At 47.5% G+C, this 20755-nt stretch overlaps 1 protein-coding gene across 8 annotated transcripts in view; it reads right to left on the bottom strand.

Annotated features, from left to right (window-relative positions):
* Window positions 1-20755, bottom strand: part of TACC2 (transforming acidic coiled-coil containing protein 2) — a 201023-nt gene that overhangs the window by 10357 nt on the left and 169911 nt on the right. For 3 of the 8 annotated variants that reach the window (XM_063607539.1, XM_008951008.5, XM_008951007.3), the window contains 7 exons: window positions 19593-19654; window positions 17883-17998; window positions 16357-16528; window positions 14877-15017; window positions 6825-6968; window positions 6329-6405; window positions 2223-2266 (listed from right to left, as the gene is read on the bottom strand). In XM_063607539.1, coding sequence (XP_063463609.1) covers window positions 2223-2266; window positions 6329-6405; window positions 6825-6968; window positions 14877-15017; window positions 16357-16528; window positions 17883-17998; window positions 19593-19654 — 756 coding nt within the window. Of the gene's footprint in view, window positions 1-2222; window positions 2267-6328; window positions 6406-6824; window positions 6969-13922; window positions 14013-14876; window positions 15018-16356; window positions 16529-17882; window positions 17999-19592; window positions 19655-20755 lie in introns of all 8 variants that reach the window. The other 5 variants (XM_063607540.1, XM_055093412.2, XM_055093411.2 and 2 more) reach the window with 2 other exon arrangements.

Raw genomic sequence — 20755 nt, 5'->3', positions numbered from 1 at the left:
AGAGGGTCCCTCAGGCCAAACACATCAGGGAGCAGGGGTGGGGATGGGGGGTGATGTGTGGCCCTAACCCCTGGCACCAGGATGAGAGGAAGGCAGGTGGCATTCTCTCCAGGGCTTGGAGGGAACTCACACTGCCTAGGATTGAAAAGGTCCTCACTGCTGTCACCTGCAGATATTCTTTGAGGAAACCGTGGGAGTAATCTTTCTGTCATGACAAGGACAGGACATTTATGCCAACTAGAGAAATTCTCCACTTTTAATTTTCAAGAGGGAATGTCTGTTTATATCAACTTCACCAGCTGAGCAATAAAAGATGGCTTGGGTAGCTTTCTCTCAGGAGCAAAAGCTCACACCCTTTCCCCCGCATTTCAACATTTACCAAAATGTCATCACCAAGGGCAAAAATGAAAGTGTATGGCTCTGAGATGGAGCAGGATGTTTCCAGATGAACCATGGAGGGCCTGAGTGATGTTCTCAAATCCCAAGACTCCAGGAGGCCAAAAAGTTGTGTTCTACTTGCCAAACACCGCATAAGGAAGACATCAATCCCTTAGCCTGACCATTTTTGCCAGCATTTTCAACTCCAAGAGTTTTTTTTTTATCTTATCCATATGTGTTCATAAATTCTTATACCAATTTAATAAAGAAGTTTCACTTTGATAGGAAGCATGCACCATTGAGGCTAAACATGAAAGGGCTTCTTTTCTGGGTGAAATGAACTTTGTTACAATAAATCAAAATTGAAGCTCCTTTGAATGGAAAGCACTCAATTGTTGGCCTCTTCACTATTCCTGAGGCTACTATTATATTTATCTTGGGACAAGCTACAGGTGTGATGTGACTCATACATCCATATGTTTGGGGGTGGGGGCCAGGTGCCAGCATAGTGTCAAACTTGGACACATAAAGTGTGGTCTGCAGTGACCTGGAGTTTTTACTCCATATATCCTTAGAAGAAAAAAAACTGGTTATTGGGCCAGGTGCAGTGGCTCACGCCTGCAATCCCAGCACCTTGGGAGGCCGAGGCAGGTGGATCACTTAAAGTCAGGAGTTCAACATCAGCCTGGCCAACATAGTGAAACCCCGTCTCTACTAAAAATACAAAAATTAGCCAGGCATGATGGCAGATGCCTATAATCCCAGCTACTTGAGAGGCTGAGGCAGGAGAATTGCTCGAACCTGGGGGGTGGAGGTTGCAGTGAGCCAAGATCGTGCCACTGCACTCCAGCCTGGGTGACAGAACGAGACGGTCTCAAACAACAACAACAACAACAAAACTGGTTATCATGGGCTGGGCATGGTAGCTCACGCCTTGTAATCCCAGCACATTGGGCAACCAGGGCAGGAGGATCACTAAACCCCAGAAGTTTGAGACCAGCCTGGGCAACGAAGCAAGACCCCATCCCAAAACAAACAAAAAATGGATTATCATAAACCTAAGCAAATAATTAATTAATTTTAAAAAAATCCCACAGACCCAGTTATAATATGATTTCTGAATAGTGACCATTAGCATAAAAACTTGGGCTTAGAACTTCTGCAAGATCTTTTCTCATTATTTAAAAAAAAACAAAAGAAAAGAAAAAAAGGCCCAGGGATGTGTAGCTTATAACTTGAGGCCTTCTTTTATTGTGAGCCAAAGCAAATTTCTCAGTACTGGCTGCCAGGGACGCCGTGTTAAGAAGGATTCCGAGGCAGCGTCCAATCTCAGTGAGAAACAGTGCTGGGGTCAGTGAACAGGGCCTGCCATGGTCACGGGAGGAAGGAGGCGGACAATCACGCCATGGTCCACTGTCCTTGTCCCTGGGTCCTTGTGGAAAAGCTGAGGTGTCATTTGAGTCTAAACTAAGTTAGGGTCTAGGGATTTGATTCCTATTATCTCCCACAAGCAAAAAGAAAAAATCCCCCAAATATCCCACCCAAAAGGAATCTCTTTCCCCACAAGGTAGAGAGTCCTTGGCTGAGTCAGATGGTGGCTGGCAGGTGACTGCCATGGCTTCCCATGGGTGTGAATAATGCTATGGCACAGTTCAGGGGGGTGTTACCAAGAAGCCCCAGACTCTGTCCTGGGGCAAAGCCATATTTTCTGGAATGCTCTGGTCCTTCCCTGAAAGGCTTCACGCTCTACCAGAAACCCACTCTGAGCCTCCTATCTTCCAAGGCCTCCTCATAGTTCAGAAACATCGGGGCCGGCCTGAGCCGCCGCAGGTCAGGACACCTACCTATCATCTGAGCGATGGTCTTCTCATACTCGGCCACTATTTTCCTATAAGAGAAGTAAAGACACGTTGGAGTCATGACAACAGAATGGTTTTCCATCTCACACAGCTGGACGCCACAGCCTGACCCATGTCCAGCAGGGCCCCAACTTCCAGGGTCACCTTCAATGTCAGCCCTCGCCCTGCACGCTCATTTTCCTGGTGCATGACTCTAAATATGCCACTCCCTTGTGCAAAGCCTTCAACATCCCTCACTGCCCACTAAGAAAAAAAATCAAACCAAGTAGAGTGGTGCATGCCTGTAGTCCCAGGTACTGAGAAGGCTGAGGCTGGTGGATTACTTAAGGCTAGGATTTTGAGACCACCTTGGGCAACACAGCCAGATCCTGCCTATACAAAAATGAAAAAAAAAATTAATAAGGCATAGTGGTGTGCACCTGTAGTCCTAGCTACTCAAGAGGCTAAGGCAGAAGGTTTGCCTGAGTCCAAGAGTTCGAGACCAGCCTGGGCAACATGGTGAAACACCGTCCCTACAAAAAATACAAAATTAACCAGGTGTGGTGGTCTGCGTCTGTGGTCCTAGCTACTCGAGGGACTAATGTGGGAGGATCACTTGAGCCCAGGAGTCTGAGGCTGCAGTGAGCTATGATTGTGCCACTGTACTCCAGCGTGGGCAACAGAGCGAGATTCCATCTCTAAAAAAATTTAAAAATTAAAAATAAAGCCAAACCTCCAGCCTGACAACTGAGGTCTTTGCAACCTGGGCCCAACCTCCCTCATCCATCTTACCTCCTTCCACACCACGTCATGAACACAGTGGCTCAGTGAGAATCAATGATTTCTTGTTTGCTCTCGGCCTTCTCATCCCCATGCCTCTGCCCATGTTATTCACTTTCTCTCTATTTCTACCCCTCACAGTCTGTTTCTCAAGGTCCAATTCAAATGGTGTCTCCTTCAAGAAGCCTTCCTTGATTTCTCCTTGGAACCCTATCACCTTTTATCCGCATCTTCTTCCAAAGCATCTCATGCATCTGGCATCACTGAACACAAATCTCATCTCCTACTGACCCAGAGTAAACTTCTTGGGAAGCCTCAATAGACAGTAACTGCACAAAAGCACTAAGATCCCCTGTTTGTCATACTGCCTCCCAGCTGTCCCCAAATGGAAGGACTGATGTGTGAAGATGTCCTTTCTCCAAAGCCAATCTGCTGGAAGAAACGTCTCAAAAAGAATCAGGGGTTCACCTACATTATCCAGTAATTATTCCCCACAAGAGAACCAAGAGCGGATAACTGTTGAAGATCCAGGACCCTAATGACAGAAAACCACAGAGACCCCCACCCGGTCAGGAGGCCTGGGCTCCCGCTGAGCGTGCCCCTCCCAGCTGTGTGACCCTGAGCACGACATTCATGGAAGCTGCGGGCGCTCTGCTTACTCCTTGGTAGAGTAAGGATTTTCCTAGACCCCACCTTTCAGGGCTGTATGGGAAATTCAATAAGGGTAAAAGGAATAATGAAGGTAGAATGCATTCTGCAAAGTCTGATGCTGGGTGCCTGCCCTTGGCTGCTCAACCTTGGTCCCAAGGTCAGTGTCTCACCCCAGAATGGACTCCCGAGAAAGGTAACCATGAGATGAGCCTCCGAGGGTTCTTTCCAAATCCTACACAGGAGCGATTCTGTGTTTTCTGCCGTTAAACAACACCTCCTTGCATCTCAGAATCACCAAGCTGTGATAGATCTTTGAGGCTGCCCTGTCTAACCACTCATCACTGCTGAGGACACAAGGAGGTAAGGGACGTGTCCTTTTGGAAGCGTGGAGAGACCAGGGACCTGAAAATAGCTTAGCTGTGCTGTTTTTTCACTTTACCCTCACAATGACCCTAAGAGGCAGTGCTCTCACTGTTCCCAGCATTACTGATGAAGACGCTGGGGTGGAGTAAGAGTGATTCAGAAACTCTTCCAGGATCCCAAGGCTGCCAAGTGGCAGAGCCCAGATGTGAATCCAAGCATCAGTCTCCGCAGCCTTTGTTCATAATCCTTCTGCTCTACTCTGTTGAGGCCCTGTTATTTACCCCCATTTTCAAGTTAATAAGCAAAGTGAGGCAGAGTTAAGTAAGATGCCCCGGAGTGGCTGGGAAGCAGAGCCTGGTTTTCACCTAGTCTAACTCCAGAGGCTGACGGGCTGACATTCGGGCTACCAAATGCCGGTACATCTGCACCAGCTGGTGACATCTTGAAATCCTACCACATCAGCTAGTAAATGGCACCTCCTGGGGGCCCCTCAGTGGTACGACTTCTCAAACCACGAATAAGCACTCCCCAGGCACCAAGAAGGCAAAGCTCCCAGGAGGCAAAAGAAATTAGAGACAGAACTTCCAGCCTTCCTGGGTGCCATGCCTCATTTTCAGTGCATGTAAAAAAACTAGAACCACCCATACCCCCAAATAAGAGAAAAAACAAAGAGGTTTAAAAATAATGCAAATGCAGGGCTTTCGTTTGAATGTGAAATAGCACGCTAGGCTCAATGTCCAGAGGTGGTCACAGGGAACCATCAGCAGAAAGAAGGAACGAACAGGAGAATTTTCAGGAAGATCCTACGATGACCTAGAAAACGGGATATGATTACCTACAGTTCGCTTTTCTGCTTAAAATGGTAGCCAGGAATGCAACTGATTTTGATAATAAACTAGTATCGGGGCCGGGTGCAGTGGCTCATGCCTGTAATCCCAGAACTTTGGGAGGCCAAGGCAGGCAGATCACCTAAGGTCAGGAGTTCAAGACCAGCCTGGCCAACATGATAAAACCCCGTCTCTACTAAAAATACAAAACAAAAATTAGCCGGGCATGGTGGCAGGCGCCTGTAATCCCAGCTACTTGGGAGGCCGAGGCAGGAGAACCACTTGAACCCGGGAGGCGGAGGTTATAGTGAGCCGAGATCGCACCATCGCACTCCAGCCTGGGCAACAAGAGGGACACTCCATCTCAAAAACACACACACAAAAAAAACTAGTATCGGCCATTGTACTTATGTACACTATACATGGTGACTATATTTCTATTACAATATACCACAAATGAAAATAAATCATTTAAGCTACAGTCAGGAAACATCCTAAATGTTTGTCCACAGAGACTGTTTAAATTAATTATGTTATATCCATACAATGGACCATTAAGCACCTGTTAAACAGAACGAGGCAGAGAGGAATAAAAAATATGTCAAAAATACGCTATTAAATTTAAAAAGAGTGGTGGGGAGCAGCGACTCATGCCTGTAATCCCAGCACTTTGGGAGGCCGAGGCGGGTGGATCATCTGAGGTCAGGAGTTTGAGCCCAGCCTGGCCAACATGGTGAAACCCTGACTCTACTAAAAATACAAAAAATTAGCCAGCCGTGGTGGGCCAGGCGCAGCGACTCATGCCTGTAATCCCAGCACTTTGGGAGGCCAAGGCGGGTGGATCATCTGAGGTCAGGAGTTTGAGACCAGCCTGGCCAACATGGTGAAACCCTGACTCTACTAAAAATACAAAAAATTAGCCAGCCATGGTGGCAGGCGCCTGTAATCCCAGTTACTCGGGTGGCTGAGGCAGGAGAATCACTTGAACCTGGCAGAGTTGGAGGTTGCAGTGAGCCGAGATGGCGCCACTGCACTCCAGCCTGGGCAACAAGAGCGAAACTCTGTTTCAAAAAAAAAAAAATTAAATTAAAAAGAGTGTAGAATGATGTATACTGCAAGCTCTCATTTATTTTGGAGAAAAAAGAGGCTGTTTACACTCATTGTTACATTTGTGATGAGAAATGGAAAATTCTTGGAAGAATCCACCAGAAACAGAAGATAGTCACCTGCGAGTTGTGGAACTGGACGCTGAGTGGGGAGATCTGTTTTGCATTGTACATACATTTATTTGAATGCATTCTTTAATTCATGTGCATGCTATTTTAGTAATAGTAATAGAGTAAAAATACTTTTAGAAAAATATGAACTGTGTGTAATAAAGAGAGAACTTCCACAGAAGACACTCTTCTGTGGACCACACCAGCTCCAGTCATTATTAAACCACAGGTAAGCATCCCTCAGGCATGAGGAAGGCCCAGCTCCCCAACTGACCTCATTTCCATCACTTCCCGCCTGCTTTCTTCATATTTATCTTTCCATTCTGAGACCTCTCTCTCCTTGGTTATGATCTAGTTTCAGAGAGAAGAGAAAGGTTAGCCCCAAATGAGTGAATTCGGCTCTGAGCAATTCATAGATCAAGAAAAGGAGACGGTGAATAAATGTGGAATGAAAACTTCCTACAATAAACCATAATTACATTCAGAGAACTTCCCCGAGCATAAAAAAGAAAGCAGCCAGATATCAGACTTTCACAGTGCCCACTGGGGAGCAACTGAAAGGGGCACGCTTTTTGTTGTAAATTCAACAAGGCCAAAAGGCCCATTACACGATAGCGTCTAGGAAGATCAAAACGCATGGTGTGCCACACATCTTTGCCTGCAGCATTCAGAGGACAAAGTCTGTCTCCAAAGACTCTGGCTTTGTGGACCACGAGCATACGTATTTATAAGTGGCAGGAAGAGGGTAATTACACCACATGCCACGATACCTCCGCTCTGGCGATCTGGAGGGCAGAGTCCAGGTCGGGCTGCTGGAACAGAAGGCCTGCAGGTTTCTCCACCTCAGCGGTCCCGATGCGGGAGTACAAGGCTGTTTTGGAGATGGAGACGTCTGTTGGGTGAGCAGCCTCTCTCTGTGGAATCGTTTTTAATTAAAAAAAAAAAAGTTAGCATTAATCATATGACAAAGAGGATTATACTCACCCTCTCATGAATGGGCCAATTGTATGGTTTTGAAACAAAGAACATCAAAAGTATGAGAAAGTGCAAAGACTGATGAACAGGGAAATGCCGAGTCCAGTCTATGGATGGAGATCTATCATTCTGCACCTGGGCAGGCAGACAAAGGGGTTAATGGCAGAGGCCCCTTAAGCTCCGAGGCCTTGGAGTCCAGCATGTCTGGTACCTGCTTATCTCTGCCATTTATCACTCACTGAGCCACTTAGGCACAGCGCCTGAGAACCCAGGGCACTATTCAGCAGCCTCCACTTCCAAAATGAGATCTCAATGGTGAATAATGTTGAATTCTAGTCTACGTTTGCCTAGTTTTGAATAACCACAGATTTGATCACTTTTGCAAGACTGTTTACATTTCCATTTTAAGGGCATTTGTTTAGCTCTGTTTGAAAGGATGTGAGTCACACAAAGCTTAAAGCCTACTGTAGTTGTCAACCAATATCACCTTTGGCTAGGTAGAGTCTCTGGATGTAAGAGTTATGTTGGAGTTATGTAAGAGTTATGTAAGAGTTCTGTTGCCATGAAGTCTGTTACGTTAATGGGAAAATTAAAAACTGGGTCAATGACAATATCCACATTTGCTGATTAGACCCTGAACAAGTGGCATGATCCACCACCCCAACCTACCCAACTGATGTTGGTTTGAGGCTTTACAGCCTTTTGTGGAGGACAGATACTGGCCTCCCACAGGTGAGGAGGAGTCTGTGGTTATTCTTTTTCCCTTTGCACAAAATGCTCGGCAATTTGCAACACAGTTGAAATGCGGTGTTAGCAGCATCATCGACCAGCACAGCCGGGTTGTCAGTCTACTTCTACTGCAAAAGAAACATCAAACCAACCACACTCGCAGTCCTATGCATTAACCTCGTGGCGCTGTCATGGCTGCCCAGCGAACCTCTACCCTAGTTATCAATACTAGAGTGCTCTAACAGGCAGAGTAGGCTGCTTCTTCCCTTGGGAAATTATGAGAAGAAATTGAATGGTGAAAGGCTACCACAGTGTAGTAGAGAGAGAGAGATTTGGGGAAAGAATGATGAGGGCTTACCAAGGACAGCAGGTAAGATTAAAGAGCCAACAGTAACTGGGAAGGGGGAGGACCTAAAGGTACCTGTGCAGAATTTGTCTCTTCCACCACCAGAACAGGCGTGCCTACCCTACGACAGCATCAGGGAAAATGAACCCGAGAAGGGAGACAGCTTGGAAAACTCAAGAAGTTTAATGGATAGGACCGGAGATGACTGAGTTAGGACCGGTTAGTTAGCTGTATACATGCAGGGTGAAACTATATAGTTTCGGTTGTCCTGGAAGATTGAACGTCTGTTGCCTGGGTTTCTTGGCCCCTGCCTGGCCTTGCATACTTGGGGTGACCCTGAAGCAGGACCCAAATGATCCACTGGCCAGAGATGGAAGTACACAGTCCCCAGAGACACAGTCAAGCAGACCCCAGAGACTCGCTCATGTGAGAACAGGGCAGGCTCAGGCCCTCAAGAAGTCCCCGTTTTAAGGACGCTTGACCAGAATACATACTAATAGCCCTCAGCAGAGGCAGGCTGACCTCCCAGAAGCAAGGGCACCACCAAGCCACAGGGCCAGAGCCTCACATGCAGGGGTTCATCTCTGCTATTGGAAAATGGGTTTCACAGTTCTGCTTGTCATGGGGGAACTTCTCAGGAAGTAGTTGAAAAATGACACAGAGATCAAGACTCAATATTTGTCCTTATGGAGAAAGTTCATAAACACACAATTCTGAAAAAAATTCTGGGCCGTGTGCGGTGGCTCACTCACACCTGTAATCCCAACACTTTGGGAGGCTGAGGTGGGAGGATCCCTCGAGGCCAGGAGTTTGAGAACAGCCTGGGTAACATTGTGAGATCTCATCTCTAGAAAAATTTTTAATAAAAAAAAATTGGGGGCCGGTTGCAGTGGCTCACACCTGTAATCCAAACACTTTGGGAGGCTGAGGCAGGTGGATCACTTGAGGCCAGGAGTTCAAGACCAGCCTGGCCAACATGGCAAAACCCTGTCTCTACTAAAAATACAAAAATTAGCCAGGTGTGGTGGTGCATGCCTGTCATCCCAGCTACTGGGGAGGCTGAGGCACGAGAATCACTTGAAACCCAGGAGGCGAAGGTTGCAGTGAGCTGAGATCGCGCCACTGCACTCCAGCCTGGGTGACAGAGTGAGACTCTGTCTTAAAAAAATTTTAAAAAGGCAAAGGATTTTAAAAGGAAAAACAAAAACTGTTCACTTTTAAAGTCAACAAATGTGTGTGTTTTTTTTAATGAGCAATAAAATTTCAAAATGAAAACAACATTAGTCACCATCAAACTCAGCGTGGACCTTCTGAAGATGAATAAAATGGAGAATCTCAGAGACTGGGGCACAAGGTTTCCCAGAATGAGATTCAATTCTGATCAAAATAAGCAGGCTCCCTGCAGCGCAGGAGAAAAATTGATTTAATTAAAACTAACTTTATCATACTGGGCAGAAACTAAATATGACTAATGAAGGAATTAATTATCTTTATGTTGCCTAAAATCCTTCGTAAAACAAGAAGGGGAATGAAAAAAAATCAATAAAATAATGGGGTTTCTAAGAAAATGCAAATGGACACTACCATGTAGACTGTTCACTGACCCCTTCATCCCGGCCACCTGGTGTTTTCAATAAAGGAATAGATGACTTCAGAGCCCTCTTGAATTACTGCCTGAGTATCTGCATGTTGATGAAATTCATTGTGTACACTCTGGTTTCCCCTTACAACCAAGAATTGTTTTTAACAGAAATTGATAGCTTTGTCTGTCGCTGATATTTTAAGATCAGACATTTTTAGATTAAGCTTTGTTTCTCTCACATAACCCTCACTTGCTACTTTAGAGGGGCCAAAAAAGCCACTAGAATCACAAATTGAAATGTGAAATGGCTGTGACGCAGAAGGCATGGCCTTTGTAACCAATTTCCAACCTTCACTCCACTGAAGTCCTGCGACCTGTGAGAACCTCTGGCCACTGTCACCCACTTCAGACCTGCAGGCTGTGCCTGGGGTCCTTCCTGCTGGCAGCTGGGGGTGGCATCCTAGCCCCCTTGTCGACAGTTCCCTGCTGCCAGACATGGAGGGGAGGGGCTAGCACTGTGGCAGGATCCCTGTCCCCTGGAGCAGAGAGAGGCCAATTCTGGGGAGAGCACCTGCCATCCAAGGCTGGGAGAGCCATGCCAGAGGGGCCACGGAGGGGTGAGGCCAGGAGTCAGGATGAGCTAGGGAGATGACAGCCACCTGGACCAAGGCCATGGTGCATGGATACAGGCCTGGTGCTCAGAGGGTGTCCAGGTCATGTGCCGCCACCCACGCAGGAGAGTGGCCTCCGCTGGGTGCTGCCCCATCCAATTCTGACCACAGGCGGTCCCCAAGCCCAGTAGGAGCGGTGATCATGGGGAGGCACTCAGCATCAGGCCTTATGCCACTCCCACAGGTGGCACCACCGGCAACAGCCAGCTGCTCCTGCCCACCGAGTCAAGACACAGCCTCCAGGCAATGACCACAGAGGCTCCAAATGGCCAAATACACAGGCGCTCGCGAGCTGGTCCTTGTCACTCCTCTCAGGCTGTACTTGTGGCTTTTGGGCATCACGTCTCCCTCCTTTTGAACCTCGGCTCAATGTGTGTGTATGGGTGGGGGTAGTCTGTGACACAGCAATAGAGAGGGAAACACAGAGCATGCTGCCAGGCTGCTCAACGACAACACAGGTGGCCCCAACTCCTTCTCTTGCTCATGTGAGCTCCAGGCATAGGCCTCTTCTAAGCCAGGACTGAGGGGCCACACCACTCAACCGCCCTGGGGGCCTCTTGCTAGGACTTGCCCCCTTCCTGAAGCTTGTTATTTGTATGGCCTTGTTCCTAAGGAACCCAGACACATTCTTCCATCTTTATATTGGGTCCCCCAATCCAGAAAGGCCCACAGCCTGTGCCTCTTGGAGAGCCACCCAGACACAACATTCAGGTTCTATCTGACGTGGCTGAGTGTTAAATTCAGGGCTCCTGTACCACATTTCCAGTGACCTTCGTCAGGTTCACTCCCAGGAGGACACAACCAAATTCCGTTTGACCAGAAGGATGTGGAAGGAAAGTAATGGTAAGACTGCAGCCCGACACCCTGGGCCCTAAGGACTTTTCCTCATTTCTCACATTTTCTAACTGAGATGAAGAAACCCCCACTGCAGCTCCTGCAAGGCTGACTCAGCTCTCCATCAGTCTAGAGAGAAATGGAAGTCAAAGCTGCTCTAGGGAACAACCGGAAAATCACTCCCCACTCTAGCTTATGGTGATTTTCATCCATGCAATATGATATTTTTCATTCCAAGTGATTTCATCTTTGTGCTAGCAACAGCTTAAGACCACGTTGGCAAAATGACAGAGCTGTGTCACCTACCGCTGAAATATATGGCCAGAAAAAAAGGCAAATTGGTTACACAGCTGCTGTTTTCTCTTCCTATGCATCAGGAGCTTCCAATGCAGCAAGGAACAATCTTTCTATATGAAAAAGAAACCCACACGGACCAACTTGAGGTCAGGCCCGTGGACCACCCTCGGGCTGGGTAGCTACAGGAACACCATCTATTTTCCACGGGCCAACATCACCAGGTAATGCACTTCTTAACAAAAGCAATACAAGTTACTCTGCTAGAGAAAAATATTCCCTATATACTCCAAGACAGTCACAGAATACTCCTTTGAGCATACGCCTCTGAAATAAAAGAGGTGGCTTGGGCTGCCTCTCCGACCTATATACTATGAACACACATGACTCTATTTTCTAACTCAGAATTGGGGCACATATTCTGAGAACAGCCTGTAATTGACAAAAAGTCAACTCCTGGCCATTATTCGCCAACAGTCATCTCTGGCCGCTCTCCAAAGGAGGTGGCAGGGGGACCAAAGCACTCAGCACACTCCATATCCACCCTGAGCTACTCACCAAACATGCTCAATTCCACCTCAAACTCTGGACAGGAATACATGGTACTTACAATGGCTAAACTGCATGCAATTCATTCTGTCTTTAGGCCCCAAGGATGTCTAGAAATAAATCTAGTGGGGGGAAAATCCTCACTGCTTCATGCTTTCTAAAAATCTCGCTTTCATGGAAATTCAACCTAAGCTTATGGTTTGGCAACAAGAACGAGGACATCCCCAATCTGTATTGACATTCTTGTCCCTGCCTTGGGTCTCGCTGTTCCCAGCCTGCACACCCACAGTGTAAGCACCCACTGTCTCTGGGAGGGGTCTCTCTTTTGGGTATGGCCAAGGAGACCTCACTGCGGGGCCCTCAGGGCTGGAGCAGCAGCCGGAACTCCTACTCTTGTACCAAGGATGAGAGACACAGACCTCACTGCCCCCCTGCAGATGAGCTGTTACTCCAGGCAGGCAGGCCAGGGGCTCCCATTTGTATTTTTTCAATTAAAAGATAGGGTCTCGCTCTGTCACCTTGGCTGGAGTGCAATCAAGTGATCACAGCTCTCTGTAACCTTGAACTCCTGGGCTCAAGCAATCCTCCCACCTCAGTCTCCCGAGTAGCTGGAACTACAGGTGTGTACCACCACACCCAGCGAGGGGCCTCTCACTTGGAGACCTGAGTTCTAGTCCCCAACAGGCTGGTGAATCACCGTCAAGTGGCTCCATCTCCCATATGTAAAATGGGACCCGGATCCACCTACCGAGGAGAGATGCTGGGAGCACCTGATCAGGTAACAGAAGCAAGAGGGAAGTGTCAGCTAACAACAGCGGCTTTCCTTTATCACACACCTACTATGTGTCAAGCATGGTGCCACTCTCCACACACCAGACATCTGTCATCCTCACAGCAACCTGTACACTGGCTATTGGCCTCATCTCACGAACGGCAATACTAAGGCTCGAAGAGGTTCACCTACTTGTTCAAAGCCACAGAGCACAGTCTGACACACCAGGTTCATCGGGCTATCCAACTTGGGGTGGGGTGAGGGGTGGGAACGAGGCCGCCCTCAGAGACCAAGGTTTGCATGGGCAGTCCAGGGGCAAACACACGTTCTGCACCTCATCAGCAACTCATTCAAATTGTTAATAAAAGTTACCCCAAACTTGGAAGCCAGGCAAAAAGATTTCTGCATGCCCTGTCAATGTCATACTCCATGCTAAAACTAGGAATTGGGAAACTCCACGGGCCAAATGGCCCACTGCTGTTTTTTGTAAAAAAACAAACAAACAAACAAATAAAAGTTTTATTGGAACAGTGCCAGACAGTACGGCCCACAAGGCTGGAAATACTTATCATTTGCACTTTACAGAAAGAATTGCTTAAGCCTGGTCTAGAATATTATCAAATGTCTTGGTTTCACTTACTATGTATTATTGATTAGGGCCTTGTCTCAACAAAGTCAGACGTTAACTTGCAGAAAATAGAAAAGTTGCAAATTATGTTTGCTCAATAGAGAAGCAAATGGTATCTGTAGAAAAAAAAAACCCTCAAAGGTCATGATTTTGTTTTGCTCTGTTGAATTGGTGCTAACCAGTTTTCTATCCAACTTTGCCATCTTAGGCTAGCCTTCTTTACCCTACTGACCCATACATTGGTCTCTGTATTCTCTCTCATTTAGCCAGCATTACTATCCCGCGGTTTAGCATTATCGACTTAAATGGATCTTAGCTATGTGCTCAGTGTGTATTTATGCAAGAGTGACGCTTTCAGCTTTTTGGAAACGACCCTTTGCTGGACACCGATGATGCCCGCCTGGCGGATGGTTAGCAAAGCAGCTTCTGGACCCCAGCGGCACACATGACATTCTCAGGAGGTGGCGCACGCAGCAGCAAACCGGTACCTTGGCATCCTGGTGGCTGCGGGAAGCCAAAGCAATCTGCCTGGCCAGCTTCAGGGCTTCTATCCGCATGATGGCAAACTCTAACTCCTCCTGCCCACAGGGAGTGTGGGCAAACCGCAGGGAAATGCATCAAGACAGACGTCAATGGTTTCCACATCCGAGAAATGAACGTGCCACGAAAATGTGTCATGACAGGCACTCGGGAAAAACACGCGCTCCGCCTTTCTCTCACAATTAGCACCTCAGCAGATCATGAAATAAGCATTTAATTTCCTTTTCTAAAAATCACCCTTCTGATTGTCAGGAAGTATTGTGCAGTTGAATACGAAATGATTTTCAAAATGGGATCAAAATTTTTACTGTTCTCTTTTCTTTCATTTCTTTCCCTTTTTCTTTCTTAAGGTAAAGTTGGCCAATAGTTTCCATGAATGGAGCTGCATCTCTCAGATGGCTGTTAACAATCTCTCTAGGTTTGCTCTGAACATCCTAGTCTAGAGGATATCAAATTAAGTTGTCAAATTTAAAGCACAGAGTAGATCATTGTTTTTGGTTCCAGATGCAAGACTGAGCCCAGATGTTATCTCACTGGGAGTCTGAGATAGCCACGTATATATAAACGGCTTGGCTCAGCGGTGATCTAATATTCTTGGTTCAGTGAATAAATCACAGAAACTGCTTTGGGGGCTATCAATGCTTCTAAATAATGACTATTTGGGCCCAGTTTGTAAATTGAAATAGAAATGGTTTGTTCAATATGTAATCACACAATTTACATCACTTTGGTATCGTGGGTAAAGAACGTCACATATACCATCCTTTGAGGGGAAGATATGTCACTGGGAACGTTCTCGGCAGTTCCTCATCAAATCCTGCCTTATTTCATTTGGGCCTCGGGGGTTCATTCTCTACTGAGGTTTTGACAAACTCCCACAAGGTCACACGTGGGCTACAAACCTGGAGTTTCTGAGCGAATAGTGGGGGGTTCTTTTCTGCTAAGTCGGGCTCCAGATAGTCAAGTGCACCACAGAGAGAGGCGGGGTGAGCTAGCCTGCTGAGGAGGGCGTCAGCAGAGGCAAAGGAGCCCTCGGGAGCTGTCTGAACGCCGGCAGAGAGGAGGACACACAAGAAAAATAGAGGAGAACAGAGAGTGACATTGATTCCAAGCAAGGGCCATGCAGCCATTTGCTGGACATTTTTGCCTTGAGGCTAAAGAGAGTATCAATTAGCTGCCATTACTTGTGGTTTCATCTAGACTAATTCCCACATGCTGACAATGGACATCTTGAGATTGGCAGACCCGACCCCCTCCCCAAAAGCATAGCCTTCAGTGTCCTCCCACCCCCACGCCACCCTCACTCCCTGGTCAGTGAGTGGGAGCTAGCTAGCGGAAGGTGAAAGGCCAGTTAGCTAGTGGGTTTTCCAAACGTAACATAACTCTTCAAGAAATACTTCCAAATATATATATATATGAAGTAAGGTTTTGGTAAAGGTCATTTTCTAAATCACGGAAAGATGATTTCAAATGAAAAAGTGTCTTCTGATAGATCAGAAAGACTTCACAATCAGAAGCCAGCTTTGTAGAAGGTGAACCATGGACGTGTGCTTCAGAGTATTCATGTGAGAGATTGATTCACATCTAGACCCTCTTTTTGCTATTGTTTTTCTAGTATCCACCCCAGCATCCAACTGCCAAACACATAGTAGGTGCTCAATAAACATTTGATGCACAAGAGAAATGGCCTACTAACACAGAACAACAAAAATAACACACTAAATCAAGGGCTTCACACCTGCTTGGGGATTGCTGGGCGGGAGGTAGAGGAAATAAAACTAAAATTCACCTAGAAGGATGGTGCATTTCAGATGTGTGGAAGACCGTGGCATGGGCATCGCTTACTTTGGGGAATGCACAAGGCCATGTGACACGTGTGCTGTGCAGGGACTCGGGGGGTAGGTGAGGCCTTCAGCTCAGCTCTGTTTGCTCTGCAAGACCCCACAGGGCTTGGGGAGAGGAAAAGTCCTGGTCTTTGAACAGGAGAAATTCCCATCACTAAGTCCCAGGAAAACTAACTGTTTCCCAAAAAAGGGTCCCTTGCCCTCTGCCATCAAGGACGAAGCGGCAGAGGACTGCTTAACGACTGCCCTAAAGCAACAGTCTAGTCCTAAGGGGCAAAAAATGGAAACTAAATAACCCTGAAGGCATATAAAGTACTTAAGTGGGAAATGCAAAACCACACTGGTGGGAACAGAGAACCTTCCCCTCATCCTCATGGTATGGGATCTCCCAGGTTGGCTTCTGTGGTCAGGGAGTCAGGGTGGGACCCATGGCAGGTGCCAGGTGAGTGTTGCTCTGAAGGCCTGGCCTTCTTGGTGACAATACGCAGCTGGCCCACACCTCATCTCCCGTGATCTGGGGCCCTCCAACTCCACTTACAATTTCAATCGCTTCTGAAGGGGTGCCCAAGCCCATGGCCTCCAGCTCCTTCTGGGAGGATTTCTCTGGCACCTGCAAGTGTGACTCTTGGTTAGGGGCCAGTCCTCGTGGGACAGGATGCTGGTTTTTCGCAGCAGTGTTCACAAGGGCTTCAGTCTCTTCAAAACTTGACCTGGGGGAAGCAAAGGGCATCTTTCTTTAGTCTTCTCCTTGGGAAACCCACTGAAATCAACCAGGATGCCCTGACCAAGTCAATATCACAAGGAATCCTGGACTTCCAGAGGGATATGAGCCAGGTCTCCAGTGGCCATGCAGCCTCTAGGCTGGGCAGTCACCCCAGGACCAAGTGACAAGGGAGGGGCAGAAGCACAGATGCCACTGGCTACAGACCCGAGCTCTGCAGTTCAGCAGACCACCAGCTGCTTGGTTGTGGACTCTGGGGAAGTGACTGGATACCGTGCCTCCATTTCCTTCTCTATAAGATGGAGACGATGGACCTCTCTGTGAAGATTAAATGAGATGCTGCATGCCTGTAAAGCACTTAATGTGGTACCTGTCACCTGGTGCCACTACTGTTTTAACAACATAACCACCATCATCATTGTTCTCACCACCCTGGGCAGCCTGCAGAGTCTCTTTTGTAAGTCTGAGAAGTCAATGCAAGCACTTTTACTCCTGCTTAAAGGGGCAGGCAGACAAAAATAGGCTGGTCCAAATCTCACAGCAATGCCCACACTTACTTGATCAAACAATGCACTGCTCCAAACATCAGCCCTCATAAATGCAAACATGAACACCCATATCAATAATGTACATTTACCAGGCACTTGAGGTGTGCCAGGTACTTCAACAAGAGCTTTACACACAGCATCTCTCTGGTAGACAGAGTGCCCTCTCCCCGTCACACAGCTCGGGGATGCTCTGGAAGACGGATAGCCTTCTTTAATCTTCATCAAATCCCTGCAAGGTCCATTTCATTATTACTTTTACTTTACATTCAAGGAAACTGAGGCCCAGGAGAGGCAAGTACCTCACTTCAGGTCACACAACCAGGAGGGGGTACAGGTGGGATTCGAGCTTTGAATGCTGGGCCACAGTGTCCCCCTTTAGAAAAATGATGGAATAAAGTGTGTGTGCACTGGGCGAGATTATAGGGAGTGGGACACACAGTCAACTGCTGAAGGATTTCACTTTAGTCCAAAGGGTAGCCAGTAACAAAACCAATGCGTTTATGTCCCTGTGGACATTCAGAGAGACTGAAGTGTGGGTTGGCCAGGTACTGTGGCTCATGCCTATAATCCCAGCACTTTGGGAGGCTGAGGTGAGAGGAGCCCTTGAGCCCAGGAGTTTGAAACCAGCCTGGGCATCATGGTGAGACTCTGTCTCTATTAAAAAAAAAAAATCATGTGGCATGTCAGCTGCCTGAATCTATGCACTGAAATGAAGTCAAAATAACAGCATGAAGGTGCTCAGAGGCTTTAGAACATCCAGCATGATGTGTAACTCTCTCATCATGGAAGTCATACCCTGAACACGGCGTCGGGGACTCTGACATGCGGACGGGAGATGACTTGACAGGGCTCTCCTGAGAAGTGTCAAACATAAGGTACAAGGCCTGCTTCTTCGGGGCATCATCGTCCTGCTGCAGGGATCAAAATCACATATCAGCTTGGGTACAGTTGGCCTGAACGTGCAACGGAGATGAAAACTGGAGCACTCTTCAACAGAGAACAAATAACCCATCAGGGAAAAGCCTTCATTGCTCTGGAGCCACCAGGAAGAGAGGAGGAAGTGGGGCCTGGTTAGGAGTGAGGTGGGGAGGCCAGGAGGGAAGGAGGATGCAGAGAAAGTACAACTGAGTTCAAGTAGGAACGTGGCCAGCGGAGAAGACGCCACGGCGTTGGTGAGCTGGACTTTGTTCAATTCACCAACATTTACTGAGCACGCTCTCTGGGCCAGGAGCTGTGCTGGCCACTGCAGATAAACAGAGAGGTAGGGCAAGAGCCTAGACCTGGGCTGACCATAGCTGAATGAGCCCAGGGCAGGGGCAGGGCCTGGAGAGCAACTCAGCTGGACTAGAAACCGGGGCTGTGGGATGCCAAGCCCTGGAGACTGGCATCTCTCAGTGATGGGAAGACCTTGAAAGACCCCCTCCACATGCCCTGCTGGGGTCCCCAAATAAGTCCCTGCAATGGCCGGCAGGTATGCTGCTCTGCACCGCCATGAAATCTCTGGGTGGCTCTGCTGTTCCTGAGCAGGGCATGCTCCTCACGAAATTCATCCGCGAGGCCTGCCAACACACCAGGCAGTGGGTAGTGGCACAAGAGGAAGGGGCCCCTTGCGGTTTCAATCCATTTAAATCAAAGATCTCAAAACACACGACAGTTCCCCTTCAGCGGTAAAATGTCTCACCCTCAGTATTATGTACATGGCCTCAGCTACTGGGGAAACAGGTGTGGCCACAGAGCTAAGCTCTTTAAGCAACGCACAAGGGGATGATGACAAAGCCCATGTGCTTTACTCAGGGAGCTGTGATCTCACTGATGTGGCACATGAGTTAAGCCTGTGCATGGGGACATTCTCCCACCCAACCTTCAGGTCTAACTTACAGCAACCTGCAGTTTGGAAGCAGTAACCCCGGCATCTATGACTAATGCAAAGAAAGATAAAGAGCAACATGTCCAGGGCCGTGTAGTGCTGCAAGCAAGCAAGCCCTCCTGTGTGCCACATGTCTCCGAGGGCATCGCTGACAACAGCAAGAGGTCACCCTTGGAATAACATGCCCTAGGGCAGCAGGTATTATGCCAGGAAAGACAGTGCCCATCATAACCTCTTAAAATGAAAAACCAGGGAGAAAGGCTTATTGCCCAGAGAAAATATTCAGTTAATTAAAACAATTTCTCAAAAACAGCTAATCGTATACCTGAAAAACCATCACCACCTCTTTTTTTTTTTTTTTAAAGAAATCTCTAGCTCTTTCTCAGTCTAGGAAAGTAATGCTGCAGGACATCTAATTGTATTCTATCATTTTCTCCCTAAAAATGTCAAACGAAGTGGATTGAGTACAAACCTCAACCCCCCAGCCCCAGTCCATCATTGCTGTGCACCCGTGAAGCTGTGTACACAGAAAACACTCGATTTGGGGTCTGAGCTCCCAGAGACACTCTGCACAGGGGAGGAGGCCCCTGAAGGCAGGAAAGCGAGTCCCCTAAGTGGCCCGAGGCAGAAGAACTTACAGGTAAGGAGGAGCCAATTTTCTCCATATATTCAATTTCATAGGAGTTTCTGTAATCCAACTCTGCAAAAACAAAAACAAACACAAACACAAAAAAACAAAAGGTTAGGTTAGTGCCAGAGGAAAAAAATGGGAAGATCTGAGCCAGGCAGGGTGGGAGCTATCACAAGGCTCTGGGCTTTCTGACGGTGCCCACTGCCTAGAGACTTCTTATATAGCCTGAAGAAAAGGCTCAGTTCGGCTATTTTCAGACAAACGGTAAATGTCTTGCTGTAAAGGGGCTTCTGCCATTAGGGAGGCTGAGAAAGTCCTGAGGAATTCCATGGCACGACCAAGCACAGCCCGAGTGTGGCCGGACCTGAGCGCTCTGCGCTGAGTGTTCCCATAAAACAGCACGTGCATTCTGGGTGCGGGTTTCCTCTGTAACTGTCAGGTGCGACACGTGGGATGATACATCCTCATGATGTTTTGGAACTGGACCCTTACTTGTCCCTCTCTGGATATTCAGCTCTGGCCACCCTCTGAAGTGAGGGAAGGACGATATTGTTCCTTCAGCGCTGCTGGTTAAGAGAAGCTTTGTAAGTCACCTGGAGCCTTTCCCAGGGTTCTACCAGTGTCTTCAGGGCTGGTCCAAATCTATTTTCAAACTCAAAGACTAGTAAAGTCCAATGGGTAGAGAAATGACCTGTTTCAAATTGATTGGTGAAAATCCCATACACTCAATGGAGACGGCAAACACCACTGCCTGCCTCGAGTACCTGGAAACTAAGCTGACACTCAACTGAACTCCCCATCCAGCAAACGGATGAAGCACCTCCTATATGGTTTGCACAGTGCCGGGCATAGCGGATACAGTGGTGGATAAGACCAGAATGGACTTCTGTCTTCATAGAAGCCACAGTCTAGAGCTACCAGATACCTCTTTTCTACTTAAAAAGAAAACCAAGAGGTGAAGAGTGACCTGCTCAGAAACCCACTGTGAAAAAGCATCAGTGGCAATCCATCAAGTTTAATCTTTCAACTTTTTTTAAGATGAAAATAAAGATAAATAGCAGTTCTGGTTTAAAGCCCCTTTATTTCTGCCTATTGCTAAAGGCATCGTCAAAAAAATATGAGCTTTAAAATGAGCTATTTCCTGGAGGACTTTCATAAAACCTGCAAATG

This window comes from Pan paniscus, chromosome 8 (genome assembly GCF_029289425.2).
Source record: "Pan paniscus chromosome 8, NHGRI_mPanPan1-v2.0_pri, whole genome shotgun sequence".
NCBI lineage: Eukaryota > Metazoa > Chordata > Mammalia > Primates > Hominidae > Pan > Pan paniscus.
Note: the sequence above shows the minus strand (reverse complement) of the source record. Positions and strands in the feature narration are given on the sequence as shown.